At 33.8% G+C, this 27534-nt stretch overlaps 3 protein-coding genes across 3 annotated transcripts in view; 1 reads left to right on the top strand and 2 right to left on the bottom strand.

Annotated features, from left to right (window-relative positions):
- LOC105223145 (T-cell leukemia homeobox protein 3) overlaps positions 1-11027 on the top strand; it is a 41236-nt gene extending 30209 nt beyond the window's left edge. The window contains exon 4 of the mRNA XM_049448339.1: positions 8686-11027. Coding sequence (XP_049304296.1) covers positions 8686-8884 — 199 coding nt within the window. The 3' untranslated portion in view covers positions 8885-11027. The remainder of the gene's footprint in view (positions 1-8685) is intronic.
- A 6809-nt stretch (positions 11028-17836) lies between these two features.
- LOC105223146 (pro-corazonin) lies at positions 17837-19553 on the bottom strand. Its single transcript, XM_011200784.4, has 3 exons — positions 19404-19553; positions 18445-18624; positions 17837-18386 (listed from the first exon to the last, which is right to left on the bottom strand). The coding sequence occupies exons 2-3, from the start codon at positions 18612-18614 to the stop codon at positions 18221-18223; spliced, it is 336 nt and encodes a 111-aa protein (XP_011199086.2). The 5' UTR covers positions 18615-18624; positions 19404-19553; the 3' UTR covers positions 17837-18220.
- A 1280-nt stretch (positions 19554-20833) lies between these two features.
- Positions 20834-26769, bottom strand: LOC105223147 (uncharacterized). The gene is made up of 11 exons (XM_011200785.3): positions 26329-26769; positions 26027-26258; positions 23325-23438; positions 23018-23177; positions 22823-22911; positions 22312-22752; positions 22155-22256; positions 21523-21626; positions 21334-21451; positions 21112-21268; positions 20834-21001 (listed from the first exon to the last, which is right to left on the bottom strand). The coding sequence occupies exons 1-11, from the start codon at positions 26515-26517 to the stop codon at positions 20890-20892; spliced, it is 1818 nt and encodes a 605-aa protein (XP_011199087.2). The 5' UTR covers positions 26518-26769; the 3' UTR covers positions 20834-20889.
- Positions 26770-27534: the final 765 nt, after the last annotated feature.

Genomic DNA, 27534 nt, shown 5'->3' with positions numbered 1-27534 from the left:
CAAAGGAAAAAATCGAAGACAATTATTAAATATTTTTTTTTACACAAATAATAATAAAAATTAAAAACAACATTTATTTTAAAATAAGGCAACCAAAACTAAGAAAATCTTATTACTTGAGCTCTTTTAAAGTTCAATAATTCAATAAAAAAAAAATAATAATATATGACAAATACACATTATCCTAAAACCTAAAGTCTCCTCCGAAAGGCTAATGAATTTCATAAGTAGTTTTTCATATGCGAAACCAATCTCTTTGGTCGATAAATGTATGCCCCTAATTTCTCCTTAATTTTCTTAATTTTTTTTAATTCTGCAATACAAAGATAAATATGAAATTAAATTTGTTTAAAGTGAAACATATGTATGGATGTACATAAGTGTTTATTTCATATAAACTGCAAAATTTTAATTATGAAATGAAAAAAAAAAGAATTTCAGCTGAAACACGATTATAATTTCTCCACAACACAACTTATTTAATTAACACGCTCACACCCAAGCCAACATGAAATCTTTATAATTCCGACCACTCGCTGTGACCTGCCATATATCACTTGCAAACTTGCTGCCAAAAAACATATTTCAACACCTTCATATGAAAATAATGCGAGAAAGTGGTAGCAAGTCCTTGCGGCAGAAATTAGCCTGCACATTTGTCTTAAGGCGAAGGCGAAAATTAATTGTGCACATGTGTTAGCATGTTGACACATAAGAATGGATGTGTGAGCATAAGTACATTTATCTCTTGAAACTTAGTTAAATCCCGGCTTCACACCAATGGCAACACAATTAAAAATTTACGCAACTTATTGCCGCAAACACTGTCACTTGACAAATGACTAGCAAATGGCCCTGGCGCAGGAACTTGCGTTGAAGTATGTGTGCCGGTATTCATGTGTGGGTGAGTGCGAGCACATGAGCCAAAAATTTATGAAAATTGGCAAATTAGTTTGAGCCACAGCAAGGCAACCGCAAAATGAAGTTTTCCGCTCCATCACAAAAACCACACACCAATACAAACACATACACTCAAACACCTCCGCATTTTCACAAAATGAAATCAATTTTGTTAAAACAAAAGTTTTGACTGAAATTAATTTCATGAAATTTTTGCAAGTGTGTTTGTAAAATAAACGGTAAAATGCAAAATCTTAATTAGAGAAATTTTGTTGTTCTTAAAGCAACTTCATAGAATATTAAAGTAAAATGTTTGTACGAGTATTTGCAGCAGTCTTAAGCAATTTGGCTATTAACATCATTTTCTCATACCTTTGACAAGGTGTGGCAAAAGTTTTACCACAAAAACAAAAAATAATAAAAAATATAAAAAGCAACTAAAACCAAAAATTTCCTTAGTGTGACCAAGAAAAGTAGCAACCCAAGTTGTGTGCGGAGCCTGCCCTCATGCCCTCGGGATTTCACGACTTAAAGTGTCCTAGTCGGAAGCAACTTCACGCCCACCAACCAGCAAAGGTTGCCCGAAACTGAAAAGCTACCACAAGAAAGACCACCGTAAAAGCTTAAAGAAGAGTTATTGCTTTATGACTACGTGCAACAACAAAGACGTTCGGCAACAAAAAGGATACACGAAACTTAAAGCTCTAGTGGGCTTTCCGGCGGGGAGAAAAACGTGGCAAGGTGATTATATTGCCTGGTCATTGTCGTTTGTGGCTAAATTGTTATTGCTTGCAAGATAATTACCGTTGCCCAAATGGCGGCAGTTAATAAACTGCCACATACACACAGACACGGCTAGGCATATCCACACAAATCAGCACAGCTGGAAGCATCCATTTTGTCGTTGAACATGCCACTTTGTGTGGGGAAATTAATGGTGGAGTGAAGATTTGCCTATTTAGGTATTTAATTCGTTGATGTTTTTGGCGTAAATTGCAAAAGCTGTGAAATGATTTTAATTACCACCCAGAGAAGGCGGGTTGGCTGTTTTAAGTGGCAGATTTTAATGAAAGCTTCCACGGGGGAAGTAAATGGGTGTCGTTTAGGATTTTTTTTATTATATTACAGAAATTGTGTATAAATACCACTTCTAGCATTTTTAGTTGTTAAGATTTAACAAGTACCGATCAAGTATAATTCCATATCATCGGAAAGGCAGTCTATAACCGGTATAAAGTATTATTTATTTACAATTTAAGCCTTCAATTATTTGACGAATTTCTAAATATAAAAAATGTGAATATCGAAAGCAATAAGAACCGAAAATATAATATTTTACACAGAAGCATTTCCTATTGCATAAAAGGGTATAGAAAGATTTTTATCTTGATTTCGGTGAAGTTTCTGATCGATATCTCAAAAACTGAAGAACAAGTTCGCGTATATTCCAGCAGTTAAACAGAACAACGTGGCTAAATCGTACTTTTGCATCAGAAGCACCAATCTGATAGGTCGGGTTGCTTTTATGGGGCGCGGGTAGAGAATTGGGTACATTTAAAGGCAGAATGCCCGATGTACTCGGACATTAGGGATCTGAGTGATATGGGAATTAACTGAACTGATGGACGTTTAGATGTTGGTGGTATGATCTGGTTGTGTTTAAAACCCGAATGAGCACTTTTTCAATTGAATGTAGAGTTGCATTGCAAGCGGAAGCCGGACCCACAGTACGGCAAAGATTTTAGATAGGCCTCGAACCCTACCAAAGTGATTAGTGTTTTCATTGCACACTGCCAATTGGTACTGAATATGCCTGATCAACGCATTGATTTAATCCGCTGTGCTTTTGAGAGCCGTGGGGTAAGGCTGTCCTCAGCAAGTACCCACGCTAAACACACCAGACGTTAACACTGATCATTTAAATATATTTTTTCCGTTTCCTTCTGAGTGTTACCAACTTCGTGTACCCTGTTCAGGGTAAACAATTTTAAAATACCTTTTTGTTACGTTTTTGACCGCTTGAATACAATTTTTTCTAATGAACCCGAATAGCTACATACTTCACTGATAATCGGTGCGTGCTGCCTGCGTGCTGTTTTTCACACATTCGCACAACTTATTTCAAATTCTTCATTTTTAATAATTTTATACAATTCGAGGGATGGAAAATGAAAGAATATTTAACATTTACGATCTGTGAAATATTCAAAATATTTAATAGGAATCTTTAAAATGCAACAAATTTTCGATTTTTTGTAGAATAAAAGCATGCTCGATCTCCTCCTATTGCACCGTTTTTCTTGCTTAAAGGCAGAAATTTTTGCACGTAATATTTTCTATGTAATATTATGACAGAGATACATATTTCCTAGACAAAAATTATAAAAATTTGGTTTATTTACCTATTAAAGGGTGTTGGCAAAAAACCAAGCTAAAAAGGAAATCAATTCCTTCCGATCCGATTTCGAAATGGTAAAAGGTATTGCCTCAACACAATTCTCAGTATATGGGAATAAATATTTCATTTTTAACTAGCACATATACATACATACACATTTAAATATTTACAATTCACTCCAATGCAAATGAAGATAAATTACTCAGGAGGGAGGTAAATCAAATCGGCATAAATTAAACGTGTTATACACAAAAATTCATATAAATATGCAGATATCTGCATTTTTAAGACAAAAACACATTTATACAGCCCGCAATTGTATATATGTAAATACATCCACTAACTTACATAAATACGTGTGTTTGTGTGTCTAAACAAATGCGGGTGCGCTAAAAATGTAATCAATTTCTACTGTTTTGTTTTATTATTTTACTGTGGTGTGGCATGGAAAAGTTTTGGAGTGCAACCGCCACCTCTGCCGCACCACCCACGCATCAACAAACCAGCATCAGCCAACTCCGACAGCATTGCTGGCGGCAACAAGAGCTCACAGTGCCACTGAAAAATTATAACGCCACAAACAGTCCCTACTCCCGTGCATTGTGTTTGTGCCACCAACGCCAACAGCACAACAGCACAACAACCAAACGAACAATTGCAACTTATCCGCAGTAATAATTCACTCCGCAATATGCGATATGGAACTGAGAAGGATTTGACTTCATTGAGTGAAAATGTTGCAAATTGAATTGTTGGTTTTTGCGAATATTTCTCTGTACATATCTATACATGTACCATGCATATGAATATATTAACTGTGCGTGTGTGTTTAGCATATATTTCCTTACCACAGCACAGACGGAGTAAAGGTGGAATTTGAGCTTTTGGAATTTGGTTGAATACGAGTATATGGTATTTATATAAATAAGTGGTATGTATTTATTTTTATATATTGTTTAATATATCGTAAAATAACATAATTTTTTTTTCATTTTGAATTTCAAATTTTTAAATAAGAAATAGAAATTTAATTTTTAGTATGGAGCAGGATGAGATGGAAACATTGTCCAGAATTTGCAAGTCTTACCTTCGGCGAACCAAGAGACATAGCCGAAACTGACAATGGGCGACTCAAAAAAATTGTGCTTTTTTTTAACAAATTAAATTTCAAATGTTTGAAAAGCCGAATAATATGGGTTTGAAAATTTATTAATACTATTTTCGATTCTTCTTCTTCTTTACTGGCGTGAGCATTGCTTACGCGGTTATAACCGACTTAGCAACAGCGCGCCAGTCGTTTCTCCTTTTCGCAACGTGGCGCCAATTGTAAATTCCAAGCAAAGACAGGTCCTTCTCCACGTGGTCTTTCCAACGGAGTGGAGGTATTCCTTGTCTTCTGCTTCTCCCGGTGGGTACTGCGTCGAATACTTTCAGAACTGGAGTGTTTTCGTCCATTCGGACAGCATGACTTAGGTAGCGTAGCCGCTGTCTTTTAATTCGCGGAACTATGTCAATGTCGTCATATATGTATCTTATAGCTCATCGTTCTATCGAATGCGATATTCGCCGTGGCCAACGCGCAAAGGACCATAAATCTTTCGCAGAAGCTTTGTCTCGAAAACTCGCAACGTCGACTCATCAGTTGTTGTCATCGTCCAACCCTCTGCACCATATAGCAGGACGGGAATTATGAGTAACTTAAAGAGTTTGGTTTTTGTTTGTCAAGAGAGGACTTTGCTTCTCAATTGCCTACTCAGCCCGAAGTAGCACCTGTTGGCAAGAGTTATCCTGCGTTGGATTTACAGGCTGACATTGTTGGTGGTGTTTACGCTGGTTGCAAGGTAGACGAAATTATCTACGACTTCGAATTTATGGCTGTAACAATGACATGGAAGCCTAGTCGCCAGTGTGACGAATACTTGTTTGATAACAGGAGTTATTTCGTCTTGCCCGTTCCTCGTTCACTACCAAACCAACTTGCTTCGCTTCCTTAACCAGTCTGGAGAAAGCAGAACTAACGGCGCAGTTGTTGAAGTCAATTATATCAATATCATCGGCATACGCCAGCAGCTGTACAATTTTATTGTATATGTAGAAGATGGTATCGATCGGCTCGGAGAGGTCATTCCCAATCAAGACGGAGCTTTTGGTATTGCTCTTTTGTATTACATCTCAATTTGATGTTAGTTTGTCATAAAAATTACTTAAGGCGCTCTAACAGAACAAAGACGTAGCGAATCGAAGACGAATATTTTGAAATTATGGTCCGTTTTCAAATAAAATTGCATTTGTCGCTAATACGAATTATTTTATAAATGGAAGGTTTACAGAATTTATGAGAGTTACACTTTGCTCGTAGAATCTTGTTAGATATTTTTGTCATTGTATCTCAAATATATGAGCTTTCGAACAGAAGCCACACTTAATGATACTTCCGATATCATGTCCTCTTCTGTTTCTAATGTCGTCACTTTAATGTTTCTTACTTCCAGAAATGTTCCTCTTAAGTTCACATGCCAACACACCATAATTGTACAAGCATACACACCTACATTCAAAATATCGATCCCACTGTCCTGTCCTCTCTCTCATAACCAAAACCGAATAGGTGTGCATTTACGAGGGTATATTATTAACTTATGACTTATTCAATATGGCGCTTCATCCCCCAATGTGAATACATTTACATACATGCACTTACATATTTGCGTGGGTAATTCACATCTGTGGCGCACATTAACTTAAATGCGCAAACTCCATTTTCCTTTGAGGAGACGGGGGTGTAGAGTAACGGAGCAATCAGCAAATGCCTTAGTTGTAGTTGTAGTTACGGTAATGAATTAAATGTGTGCTGTCACCGTCGGTCTTATCAACATCTCTTCTTACCTTAATTAATAACGAGCGAGAATGAGGATAAACTTAAAAGTTTACAAATACACATGCAAAAACACTCATAATTGCTTATGTATAGGTATTTTGCACATGTGAACAGTTATTACTATGTGAATATGCATATTGGTGTGTCCACCAACCCACAAGTACATACATACAAGCCACAGTTTATTGCATTTGAGCCATCAACGCTGGCAATCAGCAATCAGATCCTTAATTTTGGATGCATAGATACACACACACATGAGTGCGTGTATGTGTTGGTGAGCATGTGCATACACTAATGAGTTTTGAAATTGTTTCTCGTTTAAATATTCATTAACAAACTGTCATTGATTCAATGAGTACAACAACACAAGGTCGCATAACGGTATTTGTTAAATGAGCAAATGTATACTGATTTACCGTAATTGCTTTCTAAATACTTTAGTCAGCGACCATACAAGTTGCTGTATTCGTATATATGGATTCTTAGGAATATTGATATGTCGATGTGTAAGTGTATATAAACATTTTATCTGCTTTAAATGGACAAAATATAATGCTGATTAAATTTTGATTATTTCAAATGCGAGTATAAATATATGTTATGTAATCGTCGTATGAATATATAGATATCCAATGAAATGGGATAGAACTCAGTCTATACCTTTATATGTCACCACACTACTTATTATTTCTTTAATATATGAGCTCGATCCAACTTGAGCAATTCTCCATAAAATGATGAAAACAGTAAGCTGGAATCTCAACCAAACAAAAACTATCAGGTGTAAAAAAAATGGCGCATCCTGGTGGCATTGATCCTGACTCTCCTGGTGGTCTGAAAAAAAAATCAAAAGAAATTCTTAATCAGTAAGAATGCTGTTATAGCCCCTACCTCAGGGAACAAAAAAATTTTTTTTGAAAAATGGCGACTGCCTGAAAATAAAAATCATTTTTTACGCTTTTTTTGAAATTCCTAAATTTTTTTAAAATATTAAAAACAAGGATTAAGGATTATATAAAGATAAAGGATTATATAAAGAAGGTTCACACAAAATTTCAAGTAAATGGGTTATATAGAACTTGAGTTAATGCCGGTACCGTGTGGAAAAAAGTAGTTTCGAGAAAAACGCGTTTAAAAAAGTGAGTCTACCTACCTACCGGGCTAGGTACTGCGTCACTAAAGTAACTGTAGCTCTTAAAATAATTTTAATTTTTAAAAATCCTTTGGAGGATATGTTCTTAAGGGTCTAAACTTTAAATATATGAAAAAAAAATCGATTTTTTCAAAATTCTAGAGTAGAATACCCCCTTAATGAGAAACAATATGTGTATTTAAGGTCTAGTAATAAGAAATGCGTTATTACATAAAGTACAGGTTTTATTTTTCATACATCATCATTAGAATGATCCGTTTCAGGTCAAATATGTCCCGTTTTGTTTGATAACTTGTTATCGTTTTGAAGATCATTTTATATCGCCACTCTCATGAGAACCAAAATTTGAATATCTTCTATTTTCTTCTCTCGAGGCGAATTTTTCACCAGCAAAATAATTTACCATAGAAACAAGTAGTTAAACTTGGTGATAGATCTTCACCTCAGGAAGATTTTAACTAGTCACTAGCGATAATTGTGACCTGACGATGTCCATATGGAACACTGTTCCCATCCTATCGCCAAGTCTTTGCGTTTGTTTCCTTCGAATGGTCTAATTTTTGTCTTTAGAGAGTTTGGCCTTTGGAGAGCACCACATAGTAGATCATTCTCTACTAAACAGATAGCAAAAAATTCCTGATTCTCAATCCTGACTTGGTGATCGTTTGCGGCGGCTCTCCGCGTTTCAGTCACAACCGTTTTTGCTTGACTTTGATAAAGCGACCCGTTTTTCATCACCACTAACCACCCATTTCTGAAATGTATCGATTTTGTTGCGGTTCAACAGCGATTCACAGATGGAAATCCATGAGCATTTTTTGTGGCTAAATTTCCGATACCTTTAAGCGTAACCCGATCGCACTTATAGCACGAGAGATACAGATAAGAAAGCCAGCTATTGGAGAAAATATGGATTTCATTGATAATACAACAAATGTTCGATCTTTACTAGAAAGTACAAAAACCATGTTTGATCTTAAATTACTAGAAGAGTTTGAGCAATACCCTTAAATTAAAATTAAAAAATATCTTCTCAAATATGTAAAAAAAAATTACAACTACAATAATGTGGGTTTGAGAATTTTTATTAAAATATAAAACTATAAATTTTTTTCTAAAATTAGTCGTCCCCGAAAACTATTATTAAATGACTGAGTGTATTTCTAACTTCAAAAGGTATTTTTCATTTTTCATTACAGAATGCAGTTATAAAAAAATGGAGTGTTTGAATAACATTTCTGACATTCTTTCTAAAAATAAACTAGCCGACATAAATAACTGGACATTATGGACATACAAGTATTTTAATTTTCCCTCACTTTCATTAATTTTCTTTTTTTTGTTTCTTTGCAGACGTCAAACGGCTGAAGAGCGCGAAGCTGAACGTCAAGCGGCAAATCGTCTGATGTTATCCCTGCAGGCAGAAGCAATTAGCAAAGGATTTGCGCCACCACCAGCCGCGCAACTGTCCTCACAAGCGGTTAACGGTGCTCCATTGGCGGCACTGCACGGACTTCAGCCCTGGGCTGAGACACACGCGGCTGGTTGCTAATCCTCCCCACACTAAGGACAAGCCGGAACCAGAACCGTATTGGTGCACCAAATATCTAAGTGCAGTAAAGTTCATTTGTGATATGCTTTGTATATATAGGAAAATCTACTACACTTACACATACATACATACATACTAAATATTATTATAATAAATACAAGCAAGACGGAATTAATCTCAACAAAAATTAAGTATTAGCTATACTGTTTAATTTATAAGCGTAAAGAGAACAAAAACAACTTAATTACTCTGCAAACTAAAATAAGACTAAGCCGAACTTAAGTTGTCACAGAGGAATTCTGAAAAAAAAAAATTGAAAGTGTAATAACATTTTTGCATTGTAGATGTACTATCTGAAACTTTTTTATTTATTGTCAGGTAAAGTTATAGTGGTTTCGAAAAAAGTATATAAATTATTTAAAATGAAGTAATGAAGTCTTTGCATATATAATTTCCTTTGTGACAATTTGCTTTTAAACTAAAAAAAGGCTTCAATTAAAGTTCAATTTTAAAATAAATAAGTAGTATTAATATGTAGTAAAAAAGCAATTAAAATAGGCTGAGTAATAGTAATGTATATATAGTAAGCTACTGACATTCGTTTTTTAGAATTTTTTTCTAATAAGTTATATAAGCAATTATGGCATATGACTGGTTATTGCGAAAATATCAGAACAAAATAAGGTGATGAGGCACTTTCATACAAATTTTTTTACTAAGGCATCAAAGCGCATTTTAAAAGCACAATTCTTCAGTTGGAAACTAGATTCAAGGCTAATTACACTGATTAACAAAAAATGTAGTTTTCAAGTATTTTAATACAAATCTTTAATACCTCATTCAACCTAAGGATGCTCATCCCTGAAGTCATTCAATTTTGTTTTTCTTTTCGGTTCCGGCTCATTGTTGGAGCGACGTTCTCCAGATTGTTTCAACGCCCAATTAGAAGTTATGAATACAATAATCCGTCTTACCACCAGGAATGATGAATGTCGGATCTCCCGCATCTCCTTTGTAACCTCTACTCGATGAAAAGATTCAGGTATTTTAGTAGGAGTTCACTATTCATATCCAAAACATTAACCAAAATCTATTAACCAAATCTATTATCATAAGAGATATTGATAGCCTCTGCTATCTCTACAAACCTAACGTTATGATATTTAAACTCTGTTTCCTTAAATTGTTGAATGTTATCTTCATCACCAGTGGTGGATCACACAAATGCTTAACTAGGCAAAGTTGTAAGTAATATGCACTCCTATTAAGGAAGTATTCCATTCTCTAATCCTTCCTGGTTTTCACTTTACGTAAGTACTACTATGATCAAAAAGTGTGGTGAAATTTTCATTTAAAACTCCCGGCCAACGCGTAAGGACAAACCATCAAACTATATCGACGAAAACCACGTCAAAAAAATCAAATATTTGCTGCTTGAAAATCGTCAATTGATAATTAGAGACTTTGCTGATAGTATTGTAATATCTCAGCTCAAACCATTTGAAGAACGTTTTGTGTCTCAAACGGGTCAAGTCTCGATGGTGGTCTTCGCGACTATTTTATCAAAAATTCGACTCATATCGTTCCACAACCACCGCATACGTCTAACTTGGTTTCGTGTTACTTCTGGCGATTCAGCGAACTCAAAAGGTGCAACATAACTGAGCGAAGTTTACCTGAGACCCAATCATTCAGCAATAGTTCCCAAGAGTATAAATCAACTCTGTCACATATGCTTTATTGCAGACTTTTTAATTTAAAATAAACTTCCAGGCATTTTGTAAAATTCTCGCTTTAACTGAACTCTTTTAAAGCGAATTTTTGCAAACAGAATAATCACAATAACCGTCGGTATGTTATAAGCGCTTTAATACCTTTAGAAAAAACATAGATTACAGCTTTTTTAACACTTGCGTTTACGTAGGCATAAAAAACGACGAGAGAAACAAGAACACAATCACTACATAAATCGCTAGCGAACCTCTTTCCCAATTCAACAAAGCTTAGAATATTATAATTAGTTTAGATTAACTTTAAATAAAACCACAAGAAATCGTGTATAAAAAAACAGTAATAATAAAACACGACGCATTATTTAAAATAATAAATGTACAAACTTATGTAAATATCTGATAAAAGAAATAAATCGTGTTTTTCATTATAAATTTGATGATTTACAAAATGTTAAATTTTAATAGAAATCACGCGTGTATGAATTGTGTGTAGAAGCAGGCGATAGTCGGTGGAGTATCAATCCGCTGAAGGTGGATATCGATGGCCGAGGGAAAGCAATGTCAAATTATTGCAATGGTCCACAGATTTTAAAATTAAAGCTCAGGGCACCAGCACATTCAAAATATATCAGTTTGAATATAAACCGATTTCCTTTTTGAATTTCACATTAGGTGTGTCCTTAACCATTTTTTCGTTTTTAAAGCTTTTAACTCTAAGCTTTTTTTTATTAAAAGAAAATTATTGGGGTTCATAAGTAATGGTACTTCTAATGAAAATATATTTTTATAATTCATAATTGCAGAAATTAAATTGTGGCGAGCTAAGTCGATATAGACATGTACGTCTGGACATTTCTCTGTCCCTCTGTTAAGGGGTTACATGGGTTACATGGGTTTACGAGTTTCAAAAATCACATTTTTTTATTGTCTATTGTTAAATTCTACAACAGCTCTAGAATATTGTCCTAAATTTTGATCCGAGTAATAATTTCGGAAGAATTTTGACCGTTCAAAATAATGTTAAAGATAATTTTATGCCCTTTTATGATGCCAAAAATGTTCCTATGAAAGGTATTAAAGTTTTGTTGCAGCCGAAGCTTTTAACCCATAAATTTGATATTGGGTTTTTTTGGTGTACTCTAATGTGTATATGTACCTTCAAAGTTTATATAACATATTTCCTTATTGTGCCACGTTACAAATGTTCTGCTGTTCAAATTAATGGCATTGAAAAGGTTTAGCATTTTTTAGAAGGCACTTGACTTCAAATCCTCATCCGAGCTTAAAAACGTATTGGTGTATTTGCTTTGTTTATTGTTCTACCATTTAAATGGTTGATATGGATATGCTCATTTCATTCAAATGCACTCGTGACTCTTGACTACATACGCGTAGAAAGCAAATCCCAATAGACCCGGCAGCGACGATAAAAAATCGAAAGGAAGGAAAAATTAAGCAGAGACAACGGAATTGACATAACGTCTGGAAAACATTTGAAATTGATGAACTTGTTACAAAAACGGTGCGCTGCGGCAAAACACGTGTCAGAGCGCGCTCTTCATTTAACATCCAACAGTAGCAGGAGGAAGAGCTGAAACAGCCACTAGGCTTGGCGTGCTGGCCCAACCTGCTACGTAATCAAACTGTAAATAATTATACATATTTTTTCCACCCCAAAAAGGCAATTATCCTTGCATGTCCTTGACTTGGAAAAAGGCGAAAAAGTGATGCGCTGTGCTTAATTGAAAGGGCGTTATTGTGCCAGCCCTCCTAGCCCTCCTAGTGCTGCTGTGCTGCTGCGACTGTCGTATTAAGTACGTACACACATATGTGTTGTTGTTGTTCGTGCGCGTGTATTTCGCGGCGGTTACACGCATATCCTGTTTCACATCATTTTGACAATCGTTTTTATATGTTTGCTTATTGTTTTTATTACTTTGGCACTTTACCCGAAATGTCGCTGCTTTCGCTCTTATTTAATGTAATTGCCAAACGGATAACGGATTTTCACACACGAGTCACATTTACAATAACAAGTGCACTGCATCATACCCGTCATAACTGCCAGTATAAACTCGTGAAGATGTGTGTCGAAGCGAGAGAGGGGTGTGGTGTTGCAAGCAAATAATTTTCAGCCGGTTATTATTTGTAATAAATTTTAATCACTTAATATTTAATGAGATTTGCAGAGAGTACACAATTGCGGTAAATTAATCTCCGTTCAAACCTGAAAATTTAAGAAAATTTACTACAGCACAAAAATTTTTGCATTTCTTTTTCGGCTTCGCATTTTTAACGGTACATCGTCCAACGTGTTGATGCGCAACTTTGCAATTGTAATCGAATGCTGAGTAACGCAGGTGACATATCTGCTGTCAACAGCACGGCAAATATGTGTATGTCAAAGTATTTTTGTTGTTGTTGTTAAGTTATAAAACTGCAAAGGTGTTGCTTATGTGTGTATAGGTATATGCTCAACGGCACTGGAGATCGTGACGCAAATTTAATTTCAATAAAAGTCAACAAGCAATTTTGTGGAGAGTGAGAGAAAGAGCGTGCAGTCCTCGTTAACCAACAAAAACCCCAAGCAGCAGAGGACAAGAGAATGCACTTTGTACGGAATAGAGAACAAAGTGTCGAATTTGGTTGTGAGAACAGGAAAAATGGAAACACTTTATACTACGAGTATACGCAAAACGAAGAATTTTTGCTACAATTTTAGTAATGCGATTTTTATAATAAATTATCATATCAGACAACTTGAGTTTCAATAAGAAGCTTATTTTTCTACCTTTCCTCAAAGTTATAATACGGTTTAATCAGCATTTTGCGACTACGATGGTAGTCTACTAATTTTTACTTGCTAAAACCGAAAATGATAGTAGAAATGTCCTAACACGTATAATTGTTTATGTTGTAGTTAAGGGGTGAAGGGGTCAAACCACCGTCATTTCCTAAAATTACAAAAATAGCTGTACGTGATGGAATATTTTTTAATTCAAATTCTTAATCAGGATACCGCAAATACCTCACAGTCCTCCAAGTACATCAGTCGCATATTATTCTTTCAGATTTATAGTGGTATATTAATTTTTGTCGAATATTTGGAAATAAGTTTGCTTTGGAGCTCCGTTGCCTTTTTTTGTGTTCTGTTAGACCTCAGATGAGCTCAGCAAATGTTGGTCAACTGTCAACAGCTGTGCAGTCGCAAAGTCCTTCTGAGCCAGAGTAAATCGGAAGAGACCTAGAGCAATTTTCCCCTTTTAATGGCTGTAGGAATTCTAACTTGAGAACGCCCGATCGGAAATCATGCGGTAAGATTGATCACGGTTTTGCCGATAGCTGATACCCAACTACAGAAGTTTTTCATTTGTGAGCCATGCTGAGGGATCAGTGATCTAACCTAACCTATCTTTTGGGCAATATGTAATAGAAGATTTTAAAAATAGGTTCGTTAAAACGAACATTCTATTAATGCCAATATAAGCGTAAAGCCAGAAATGATTTTCCAAACTTTTATAATCATTTAAAACTTTGGAATTTTGAAGGATTCGTCATTAATACGAATAATTAGCTTTTTATACCTCTTTTTATACGTGACCAGCTGAGCCGATTTAGCCGTGGCCATTTGGGTATCCATCTATACGCGAACTAGTCCATCAGCTTTTGAAATATTGATCTGAAAATTTCCACACATCGTTTTCTTCACAGGAAACGTGCTATTTGTCGGCATTGCCGATATCGGATCACTACAAATATTCATAGCTGTCATATAAACTGACCGATCAAAGTCAAGTTCGTTGAATAAAATAGTTTTTTATTTAACCAGACATATTCACAAAATTTTGTATAGATTATTGCCCACACAATGCTACAATGTCAGACTAAAAATATTCAGAAAAATTTTATCAAAAAATATTTTTCCCAACCGAAATAAAGATAACAGATAAGATATTAACACAAAAATTCCTACAGGACCCTTTTACATCGAACAGTGTTGCCTGGGAAACTTTCGATATATTTGTGTTAAGCAGTAGCAACAACGGCAAGGAAGCATCAATTGTAATTGCATTTTAATGCAATTTACGCTTCGGACGTCACCTCTTCCACCCTCATCCTCACGAAAAGCTCATAGCGATTTACGAGTGTTTCCTGCGCCCTGCCAGCAGTGTCACTCGCCATAAACGGCATCAGTCAACTTGTGGCAGGCTATGAGTGAATATACCCGTACACACACACGCACGTACGAAAATATGTCCGATGTCCTTAATTTTACTTTTTGCTCCTTTGCCAGATTAAAAGATAAAAATTCATATTCCCCAATTCCCAGAGCATACGTTCGCCGCCCAATGCCATAGCGTGAAGCAGCCACTGCAGCAATCAACAACAAACAACAACAACAGCAGCCGTAGCTTAAGCTCTAATACACATGTATGTTGGTGTGGATGTTCGTACATCTCGTGGAATGATTGCTGTAAATGAAAAAGGAAAAATTAAACACGAATGACGGAGTTATTCGGACTTTGTTGCAATCATCCCGCCTCAGCCCTCACAAACAATCCCCGAGGATCAATTACCTTGTTAGCTAGAAATTCAATTTGAAAACATATTTCGTTTGCCGCCGCCACCGGCCAACGCCAAAGCCGTTGCAACACCAGCACCACCCTCTTTGGTGGCTTACAAATGTACAATCATTTACCACTTGTGTTTTGTATTCATTTATTGTGTTAATACGAGTGCATGAATATATGTGTTTGTGACTCGAAAGTAGATGTTTATTTATGATTGTTGGAATGATTTGTTTGGTGTTGTTACAATCAAAAGTGTTTGCAAATCTTTTGTGCGAAGCCTTCGTAGATACTTTTGGGTACGCTTTCATGTATGTGTGTAATGTGTAACAAAATGTATGTGAAACTGTTCTTATTAATTGTTTTATAATTCCCAGAACATAAAATTAATGTGATTGAATATTTCTATTAGAGCTCTTGGTAATCGATTAATCGACTAACCGTTACAAAACGACTTTCAGGTTATTCGAATAATTTTAAGAACCCTAATTTGTATATGTATTGTAAAAAATATATATACATACATATTTAATATCTACATACATATGTATATATTTGATATCTTTACCAATATCAATTGAAAAAATTTTCTGGTGATATTTTCCTGTATTTTACCGATCAAACAAGCAAAGTCATGCATATACATATGTATGTATGTACATAAGTTGTCATAACACGGCATATTTTCAATAATACTTTTTTCATGTAAAAAATTAAATATTTTTATTTGATTTGTTTGTTTTTTTTTTTTTTGTCTACATAACTTCTGACAGAATAACATGATATTGGACGAAGGAAAAAAGTGAAAACTCTATTTTTGGCAAATGTTTAAAAAAAACCAATTTTGGTGAAAATTTCTCAAATCTTTTTAGAAGTAATTGAGATTATTGAAAAAGTAAAATTCTAGATTCAAGACCTTGTAAATTATTAAAACTTCATTAAGATCGGTTGAGTAGTTCGCAAGAAATGTTGACAACCGGCTGGCTATAGGCTGAAAACGTTTAATATTTTTTTTCACTGTGTATTCTAGAATCATGTGTAAATATACCATAACATTTTCAAAACAGTCGATATTTGAAATTTTTTATTTCACAAAAATCTACGATTTTTTAAGCCGTCACACTAAGTGTACCCCTTGAAGATTGTTTTACGCCGTAAAGCACTTACCAAAGATATTTTCTGCCGCAAGCTGTGAAAACTACCTTCAATTTAGAAACCACCCATTTTCGAGTGCTGTTTTTCTAAGAGAATATAGTGTAACAATGGTTTTTTGCAGTTTTTGGGCCCGTTCGTCCCGTTTATGCTTACTCCACATCAGATAACCTCTAGCAATGCTACCTTCAACTGACTACAAAAGTCGTATATTATAGAATAAACGACTGCGTTTGACTGCGAGGACTGTTCAAAAAAATTGTTTATAATAACGGTACTTTCCGTAAACATTCCAGTTACTTCAATTATTGAGGTTACAAATTTGAATGTTGCACAATCTTGCTTCTTTTTGACATTTTGGGAAAACAACTTATAACAATCGATGGATACTTTTAGTGCACCCTTTATATATTTATTATAAATTAGGGCGGTAATAAAATTGTGCCTTTGAAAAAAAACATATTGAAACTGTAAAACGAAAGAAAAGTAGAACCAAACTATTCTCCAGCCAAATTTTTTTAAGTAATAAAGCCGAAAAATATTTATTCATACAATCAGATTCGCCCTAATGTAGATGTATAGTATATTCTTATACCATCGGCACATAAACATTTACGCATATTTACACACGTATAAATAAGACATTTATCACGCGGCATGAGTTATGAAATTATGTTGTTACAACAAAATACTGAGCAACACCAAATACACCCCTGATAATTTTTTGATGTAACCAAAGTTGGTGTTTATGAATATTTGATGAGGGCAGTTGCTTGTTATACAATTGGCTATTTACATAACGACACTGTTGGGAGGAGAAGTGGCCATTGCAATGAAAAGGGAGAAAACGGGACTTTAAAAGCGGATAAATATAATAAGGGTGCTTGCCATATTAGCAGCTCGAATAATAAAATCGTTCTCATCGGAAATAATTTGGCAGATATTTTGCACAACAGTGCAAGTACGAGTATGTACATACATATGTAAGTAATGTTAGTTTAGATTTCAATCAATTAATTATAAGCGCAAAATTAAAGTCTAGGCGCTCAGCGAGTTAGTACCAAAGGTGCTTTGCAAGAGGTTGGCTTTAGTTTTAAATATATGAAAAATCACTTTTTGGATCATTTTACGAGATTTTATTTATTATTCATGGGAGATATGTATATGCACTAGTGATAACATTTATTGAAAATCCTGACAAAATACGTTTCGAATAATATTGAGCATTGCCTAAAATTAGGCGCTTACACAAATTTTAAACTCAGAATAAGACTTTAAAATAGCTCAAGCAAATGTATATCGTTTATATATCGAAAGAAATAGCATCAAAAATTCCTCTGAAAATACCCTGGGTCCCTCAATTTTTGAGATTTCGGTATAAAATTTTCCACATGTCCTTTTTTTCCACTAAGAAGCTGCACAATTGTAGGGTCAGGTAATATTGGATTACTATAGCATATAACTGTAATATCAGAATGAAGCCCGGTATATTATAAAGTATTTTTCAAGACCTTAAACATCTTTTTAATCCCATCTTTGACACTAACATACACTTTTCTTGTTTTTCAACTTAGCTTTCTGCTATATTTGCGTTTTTTAGATTTTTACTTTCAAGATTTTTTTTATTTTTCACACATATGGTATGTATGCATGTATATATGTAAAAGTATGCACAATCATAGTATTTTTAAACTTACAAGTGCATATATTAGTATAACTGTAGTTCGTAAAATATGTTAACGAAATCATATACATATATGTACAATAAATAACTGTATTATGTAAATGTGTATGTATGCTGTTCCAAATATTCTATTAAATATACTACTAAATTCGTGTGGAGTCGCTTCGTTTTATTAATATTTTATGGCCATAATCATGTTTTAATGCTTTCCATAATCGTTCGTCTCGGCAGCATTCAGCTCTTCGTACAATTCATTTGATTGATGACGATTTCCAAATAGATTACCGTTTGCTGGAGTCAGGGCTTGAACGCCGGCACGAATCGACAGGGGATTGTGTAATAAATATTGCAACTGCATGAGACATCTAAGTAAAGAAATGTGATTAAATATGAATATTGAAAATAGTTTCGGTTTGAACGCACCTTTCCAATTTGCGTTCGCCATCTTGTTGGAGCATTTCGGCAATATCATTGTCACGATGAGTGTTCACCGCTCGTTTGCCGCTGGTCCAGCCGTGTGAGTATTGAAACGTTTGGCCGAAACATGTGGCCAAGAAGCAGAGGGCAGCCAATGAGAAGAATAATTTGAACATGATGTTTATGCTGTAAATATGTAAATATGTAATTATTGCACATTATTTAAATATGCATTTAATTGAAATATGTTTAAAGGAGATTTATGTTGTTTTAAAGGAAAATGTCTTGCATAAAATGCATATGTCCTTGGGGATCTATAGTGAAAGCAACACATGCGTTGTAAAAATTTAGCCTACCAACAACATATTATTATATAAGTATATTTCTTAGTCTAATGAATTGTATTCAATAATTTTCTTGCTTTTTTAACTTATTTACAATTTATATGTATGTAAGTATATATCACAAAATGTCTTAAATAATAAATAAGAAAATTTAACATACAAGTACTACATACATACATACATATTTACATATGCAAACCCTGTCCTGTTTATTGTTGCATTTGCAGAAGAATGTATTAAGATATGTTTTTAGTCATGAGATAAAATTTTTTCATATTGTTATTAAGCAATAGAAAATAATCACTTTAAATAGCTTAACAAAAATATTTGTGAAAAAACTTCACTGCAATTTTATATTAAATACTACAAAAGATTCAGCGCGCCATCTGTTTGTGAACTATGCAGCTACTACTAGACATACTCATGGCTGTAAACACGATTTTCCCTTATTTGCTACCACAGTGGCTTTCAATATACAGTTTCAAAGCTAATGTAAACTTTTAGCCGAAATATCTATGAAAACACTTGATTAAATTAACTTTTATTTAAAACTTCCTAACAAAATTCAGCACTAGTTATCCACTGAAAGAAAATAAATTCATTTGTTTAAATTATCCTTACTTTTAATAAAAAGCCGTTTGCTTGTGTAAACTTTGTACTTGATTGGAGCAAAGCGCAGATAGAACTGTGCTTCCTGGTGATGGAGTATCCGTTTTTATACCAACTGCCAGGCTTAAGTGTTTGCGGCGCCGTGATTAAGAAGATAAGGCTCCCTCTTCAATTCACACATTTATATACTAACAACACATATATGCATATGGATAGCAATCTTGGCTTTAACAAAGATTAACAATGATTATTTTAGCTGCGCTATTGTTTTCCAAGGCAGTTACCCCGAAAGTGGTATTTAAATGGGTAGTGCGTGAAAAGCCCACAAAACCGTATAAGAGACAAGAGCGCAAGCACACATATGCATACAAACTTCCATAAATGCAAATAGAGCATATGTGCAGGAGCGAATGGCACAGGTTTATGGTCGAAAGAATAAATTGAATGAATTTGTTGATTAAAATTACCACTTACGGATTTTATGCTTAAGCAACAAGTGTTGAAGGACGCCGCGGGCCAATGTGAAGGAGTTAAAACACATACGCTTGCACAAATCGCGTACCAAAATGTGGACGTAAGTATTTATTTTTGTATTTGTGTGTGCGTTTGTTCAGCGCTGCTGAAATCATTGCTTCAAACAAAGTGGGAGATATTCGAGTAGGCCTTTAAGTAAGAAATCTTTGAATTTAAGTGAATATGAAGGAGAATGGTTAATACGTGTAAAACAGGACCAATTCTTTTTATGAAATAGTTAAAATATATTTTAAAAACCAATGGTATATTATAGCATGACATTTGAAGAATATTCTGTTAAATTTTCAAGGAGAAATATTATAAAATGACAGCAATTAATCAAGAGCGTCTCGGAATAATGTTGAATTGCGGTGCCCCTCTTAACTCGGCGGTGGATCATTTGATCCGGCTTTGGACAATTATCGAAATTTTAATTTTTCACTTTTTGGGAACACTTTCACACAAAAAAGCGATTTATTAATTTAAAAATTTATTTTTTTCGGTTTAAATTCCAAATGTTCCATGCAGAGGTTTGAAGTTATTTATGAGTGAGGTTATAGGGAAAATACTTTGAAGTTTCCAAATCTGATGTAAAACGCGTATAAAACAGATTTACTCTCATCGAAATTTAGATACAACATTATTGAGATAATATGCCTCACTTTTTATAAGATTTCAATTTGAGGTTAGAAAATATATATATATTTTTATTTACAAAGGAATTCTCCTATATTGAAAAAAGTAAAAAATAGCATTAAAATAAGAAACTAATGTTTTCCATGGGCAAAACTTTTCAGCATGAAAAATAAACTGATTTCAATATTAAATTGTTTTAAATAAGCGTAAAACATAGTAAAATATTTTCAGTATAACATTTTCAAAGTTAAGTTTTTGCCTATACTAACGATAGAATGAAATTTTGTTTGAAAATCTTTTGCACAGATTGGCAGCACTCTTATTAAATTTATATACATAAATACAAGTATTATAGACTAGTTATTTCACAATCCGGATTTGTGGGGACATTATTTGCATTGGCACTTTCTACAGGCTTCTGCTGAGTTTTATTTCTGCGCCGTAAAATGATATAACACAATCTGCAAGCAAAAAAAAGAAAAAAAATTAGAACAAAATAGTTTATAAGATAAATGAAACAAAAAATACAAAAATCTAGTTAAAAATATAATATCCAAGAAAGGCCACTTACATAAACACCAGCACATTGGGTACATAGAATACTTCACCAAAGAGAAAGATCGCACCAGGAAAAGTTGCCACAGTTTCTTGATATATGGCACTGAAAATTGGCGGGAATATGAACTGCCCAATTGGCTCACTAATACCAAATATCGAGTACATTTTGCCTATAAATATAGATTTTTTTTTTAATATAAAATCTTCGCTGAAATAAATATCTTTAAACACTAACTTAATTCCGCGCCGTCAACAATGCTAGAGCTAATAGTTTTGATGGCAATGACACGCAAACTCACAAACATATCAACAACACCAGCAACATAGAAAGACTTCGTATCACTGGCAAAAGCCTGAAATGTATGCAAAAATTAAATTAAAAGGTAGTCATTAAAAAATAATATCCATTATTAATTGAACTTACAAAGAGAATTCGTGAAATAACGATTGCTACAGCTGATAATATACCAATAGTGGGGTCCGAAAATTTCAGCAATTTACTTAGTATAGCGGTACCAATGAAAGTGCCTAAAAGTGAAAAATTATAATTTAATACAAATTGTTTAAAGTGCGAAAAGTCGAAGCAAAAAAAAAGGATAGATAGAAGGTGTCTAGTAACAGTTTTGAAGGTATAAATGATTTTCAAACCAAATATATGTATGTATGTATATATGGAGCCAAAAAACGAAAAAATCTCAAATGCCGGAAAGGTTGTGCGGATCATCCTGCGTCTATTTGCCTAAGAGACTATGGATCGACAACCGGTTCGAGCCCGCGATTTTTAAGGCGAAGGTTTTAAGGGATCATAAATATTTGTTCGTCAGTTTTTGAGATATCCTTATGAAATTTAATGGGCATGTGCATTTCTATATTCTATTAATTATTTGTCGCAACCGGTCGGATCGGACAACTATATCAGATATCTTCCTTATAAAAGTCGCTGAATGGATGTTTTGGACCCATAGTCTCTTAAGCTAAAATTTTCAGAATTTCAGATTCTATAGAAAAAAATCGATCCGCTCTAATAAAAATACATATAAAGTATTTTCTACATACCAACTAAAGCTGCCGCAGAAGAAAACGTGAAGAAGAAACTAAAGTCATTTCCATTCCAATTGAGTTTGATAAGTGTGTAACGGTACCAATAGTCGTTTTCGCCTGTAATAGAGTACAAATTATTTTTTACCTTTAATAATCAAAGATTTTGACCTACCTGAAACGGGACCGAGGGTCAAAAAGTAAGCGGTTATAAGTAAAATCAGTAACATTCTTCCATGATTCGGACGTTTTACTAACGGAAATTTAAGGCAATCTAGAACCAAAGTTGGATCGAAGAATTCACGAAGAAAGGACCGTCGAGCCGGTGTTGTAGCGTCAGCATTCGACAACTGTGCCGACTTATCCGACGGCTCTAAACGCGAATTTAATTCAAAGCTCACATTCTTGACGCGATCCACCTCATCGGTGCCCGTATGCTCATAAGCCAAATTGTCAGCGCCGGCACGTAACGGTGGTGGACCCTGCGTCGGCAATGGTGGCGGGATGTCTTCAGGTGCTTTTTCAACTGTTTTAGGTGCGGGTTGGACCTCTTTTATAAAGAATATTATATAGAGTATGGCAATAACTTGAAATGATGCGGCCATGCCAAACGAAACTGTGAGACACAATGCAAGAAAAAAAAATCTTGTAATTTTTGTGTTGCAAAACAAATATCAGTGACTTACATATATAACCAAGTTTCTGAAAGAGAAAACCACTAATCGGTTGACCAATAAAAGGCACAGCTGTCACGAACATCGCAAAGATACCAAACCTGAAGGAATTGAACAGTAGGATTAATTTGAAAATAATGGAAAAGTTATAAAAATAATGGAAATATATGTATGTATATAAAAATAGTTGAAAATTGAAAATATTACCTAAATATGCGATCTTTTTCAGGTGTCGCTATAGTTATATAACTGTATATAGCCATTAAACAAAACGTGAGTCCGCCAAATAATGCCGGTACGATCGCCTCGCAGTATGCGCCAAATTCCATGGGCAGGGCGTCGAAGAAGATTGCGGAAATGAGCAAACCTTAACGGTATTCACGGCATATAAATTTTGTATTTAAATTTTAGCATAAGCCCTTTAGATTTTTTATTAAATTTACAGTTTGTATATTTTTACATTAATTCATTTTTTGAACATTATATGTATTTTGGTTTTTTTTAATATGCTTACATGTGAAGGAAAGCAACTCGCCGACAATGGGCATAATCATGCATGGCTTGCGCTTATTATAACGATCAGACCAGCCGCCAGCAAATAGTAACACAATCAAAGGAAAGATGGCAGCTGTAAGTAAAAAAATATAAAAAATCGTTTATTGGTCAAATAAACAATTTGTTAAAATATTTTATAACTCTTCGCAGTGAAATATTTTCCCAAGCAATCACATCGAATTTTCATCCACTATGACATTGCAAGTATTACATAACCTCAAAATTATAATCCTCATCGTGCTTATTACTCGTGATGTAATATAATTGAGGTTTTTAAAAGGTTAACAGCGCTGAGTGGGGTTAAGCCGCATTTTGATGCCAAGTATATATTTTGATGAAAAATTTGAATTTAGGTTTTTAGGAATTATCATTAATTAAATCTGTTTTCTTTCTTTCTGTTTTACAGATAACTAGTCATATAAAGGATAATGCATTTACTTGATCTCATCTACGTTTCTATACACTGAACAGGGTATAATAAGTTTACCACGATGTTTGTAACGCTCAGAAAGAGGCGTTGGATACCCTAAAAAGTATATACTATACTATTTGCTAGTCAAAAAAGTATTTTTGTATTTTGTCAATAGATTTCGTTGCAGTCGTATATCTCGAGTGCTATTATTATAAATATAAAAAAAAATAAGTTGAAGTTTGATTAGAAATACGAAAAGATTTTTTCGACTACACATACACATACATATGTAAATGATCAACGAGGCGAGCTGATCGATTTAGCCATGTCCGTCAGTCTGTTTATGTATGTATATGCGAAGAGGTCTCCTCGTGTTTAAAAATAGAATTACATTTTTGGAATATACAATTTTTTATTGGCAAAATATCTTGACGAAATTTTACATAATTTAAGTGTTGTCCAACGCCTCAAGTTCTGAACATATTGCTCCGATCGGACCACTATAACATGGAGCTGCCATACAAACTGAGGAATCAAAATTAAGATAATTTTTTTTCCAGTTCAATGCTTTTGAGAAATGCACCTGTAAAAGGTATTAAAAGGGGGGATCCAAGTAGAGATAGCCCTTTTTGACAGATCACGCGTGATTCGTGTCAATCTTCAGTGCCAGATAACATTTTTGCTAGTTTTAATTGACAAAAGTATTAATTATTAAATATATTTACTTTTTACATTAATATTTGAACTAAAAATAAACAAAACATTGGTCAAACAAAAATTTGCATATAACAGTTATAACAGTAATTCAATGTTTTAATACATATGGAGAAATTAAGCTTCGTGATGAGTAAACATTTGCATTTGAATTGAATATGCAATTAAATATGTATGAATGCAATCAATCTCTGAAAACGCTTGAGAATTCGTCGCAATTAAAATTTTTTTGTGTAAAGAATCCGGCAAATTAATTTTTTCACGTCAAAAGCTGAATTTTTTAATTGGAATATTTCTTCTTCTATTCAAGCAATAGCATTTAAAACTTTCAAATATTTCTCAACAAAATTTTTTAAGGGTAAAAATATATTTACATGAAATAATTAGAATTCAAAAAATTTAAAACAAATTCCGAAACCATGTAATATATTTTCATATACATACATATACATATTTATGTATGTATTACACACTTGCACACTAGCGATTACCGACTAAATGTGTTCTAATCCATCACTAGCAAATCCAGTTCATTAATGGTGGCTTTTTAATAGCACCTCTAAATCAATTAAACAAGAGAATGTTGTAATAAAGTTTTGCGATCATCTTCTAGTAGGAAAGTTTCATTCAACGTTTCACTAATTGACACTATCTCACATCGAATATGTTTGTTTCTGAAGATTAACACACACACAAGCACATAAATACTATAAAACACAGCGATCAGAACGAATGCTGATTAATCCGTTTGTACAAAAACTAAAAATTCTAATGAAAACAACTTGTTTGATAATCAAACTGTACGCAAGGTAAGTGCTAACGGAACCAGTTTTGAACTATAATTCAAAAACCTCTGAAGTACTGAAGATGAATTGGCAACTATTTGCATGCGTGAAAAAGGCAAATTACGAAATCAAAACAAATGAAAAATCACGTTCCAATAAACAATTAAAGCCTCTATTGACGAATGTCTAAGTGTATTTTTTCTTTATCAAAGATTAACAATTAACATAAACGGCGCAAAATTACTGTCTATATTTGGAGCTTACAAGTGCCACTAAGTATCATTAAACAAAAAACAAATAAAAAAACTGAAAAATAATAATACATTAGTTATTCAAAAAAAAAAAAAAATCCTACACAAAACAAGTAAAATTTAATGATGTCTTGAGGATATTATTGTGAAGAATGTTTTACTTTTCTGTTTTGTTTTCATGTTCTGTCACACACACACACTTGCGTAGAACTTCTGGAGCGTGTTTGCGAAAGGAACTGGTAATACCAGCAATTATTAGATTGGTATTTATATTTTCTGAAATTCAAACACACATTTTTTAGATTTGCATTATTTGTTAAACACGAAATGCAAATACCCTAAACAGGTTCTAAATATTAATTTCTTTGGTAAGTATCCAAATTGATACTCAGTTCAAACAGCCAATGAAGCGTTAATGCAAACAACGCACATCACATGAATTCTCAAACTTTTACTATAGACCCCCGAAGGATGAAATGCAATAATAAAACATACACACCAATAGGTGCGCGTTTCCCAGATACATCGGCAGCTAATTTTTGCGCTTCGATTTCAGCTTTGCACACGGTGTAGTTGAAGCCTGTTGAACCGATAGAGAGCGCAGCATCTGCTGCTACTGCGCCGAGCGTTGTGTTCTCGAAATTGAAGTCGTCACATTCTATGCCCAGCTCGGATTTGTCCAAAGTAGTGTCGCAGACAATTTTATTATAACCCAAATTAACGCGACACGCCTAAAATATTGAAACATTTCAGTTTTAAGCACAAACCAAAATGAAAGGGTCCACTCTTAGTTAGTGTTACCTTGTCGAGCGGAAAATTTTGCATTGCTACTGCATTAAAAACACTAGCCATCAGGTAGAAAAAGAAAAATGGTTCAATCACCAAATATTGTCGATATGCCCATAGTTTTTTTAAATAAACCACCACTCCTTTTGGTTCCGTCTCCGCTTCCGGTGCGGCTTCAGCGGAAATGCCATTCTGTTGTGACATTTCACTTTATGGTGGAAGCACTTTGCAAATTTTGCACAAATTTATTTTTAATAAATTTCTGTAATATTACAATTTCTCTATTTTTGGTTATTTTTGCAATCTTCGAGACACTTTAGCACATCTCCAGTTAATTATGTATATGTGAATTATAATAATTGCTGACTAGAATTAAGTATAAGCTTAAACAGAGTAAGCTTCTCGAGTTAGTGACTGCCGATGTTCGCGCCCGTTTAAAAACTAAACAGGCTATAACGATTCGCATATTAAGCACCTTATGGCTATTTGCATTCATGATCATCTCAACTTTTGCTAAAACTTGTCCAACATGTGTTGCTCATCTTGCGCTTCAGGCAAATTTATAATAACTCTCTTTTGCTTAATCATTAATTTTGTAACAATTGATGAGCATAAACTTTGGTAACTAATTAATTCATGTAAACAAATTAATTATAGGCATATTGCTGGTTTGGAGTGAAGTTGTTCTACGCCCGCGTTTTCATTTTACACTTGGGTGCAAGGTAAAAAAGAATGTAAACAAAAAACGTTAAAAACAACTAATTACATACCATCGATTTTAAATATACACTGATGTCACAAAGTAATCGTTTAATAATTATTATGCTCACAGTCATATAGTTTTTTCAACATTTTATTTTTGTAATTTTAGGCTTGGTGTTAAAACTTCTTTTTATGTTCGCCAAATATGTCTAAATCTTTATAAAATTAAAAATAAAATTTTCCCCGATTTTTAGAATTAATTTCTTTAATGCCGTATTTGTAATTAAATTTTTTTAAATAGTGATTTTTGAAAAAAATACTTATTATAATAAGGTCTGATAGTTTGATTTTGGTTGTGATAAAATTAAAATTAATTTTTAAACAACCTAATATATATTATTAAAAATTAAAAAACGAAAAATATAAATAAAGAATACAATTATAAAGAAAATTCAATAATTAAGTCATGGCAACTCTCATTATGATTAAACGGCTGTCAGAAAACCAAAGATGTGCTTA

Source organism: Bactrocera dorsalis, chromosome 2 (assembly GCF_023373825.1).
Source record: "Bactrocera dorsalis isolate Fly_Bdor chromosome 2, ASM2337382v1, whole genome shotgun sequence".
Classification (NCBI taxonomy): domain Eukaryota; kingdom Metazoa; phylum Arthropoda; class Insecta; order Diptera; family Tephritidae; genus Bactrocera; species Bactrocera dorsalis.
This window is presented reverse-complemented; position numbering and strand designations above follow the sequence as displayed.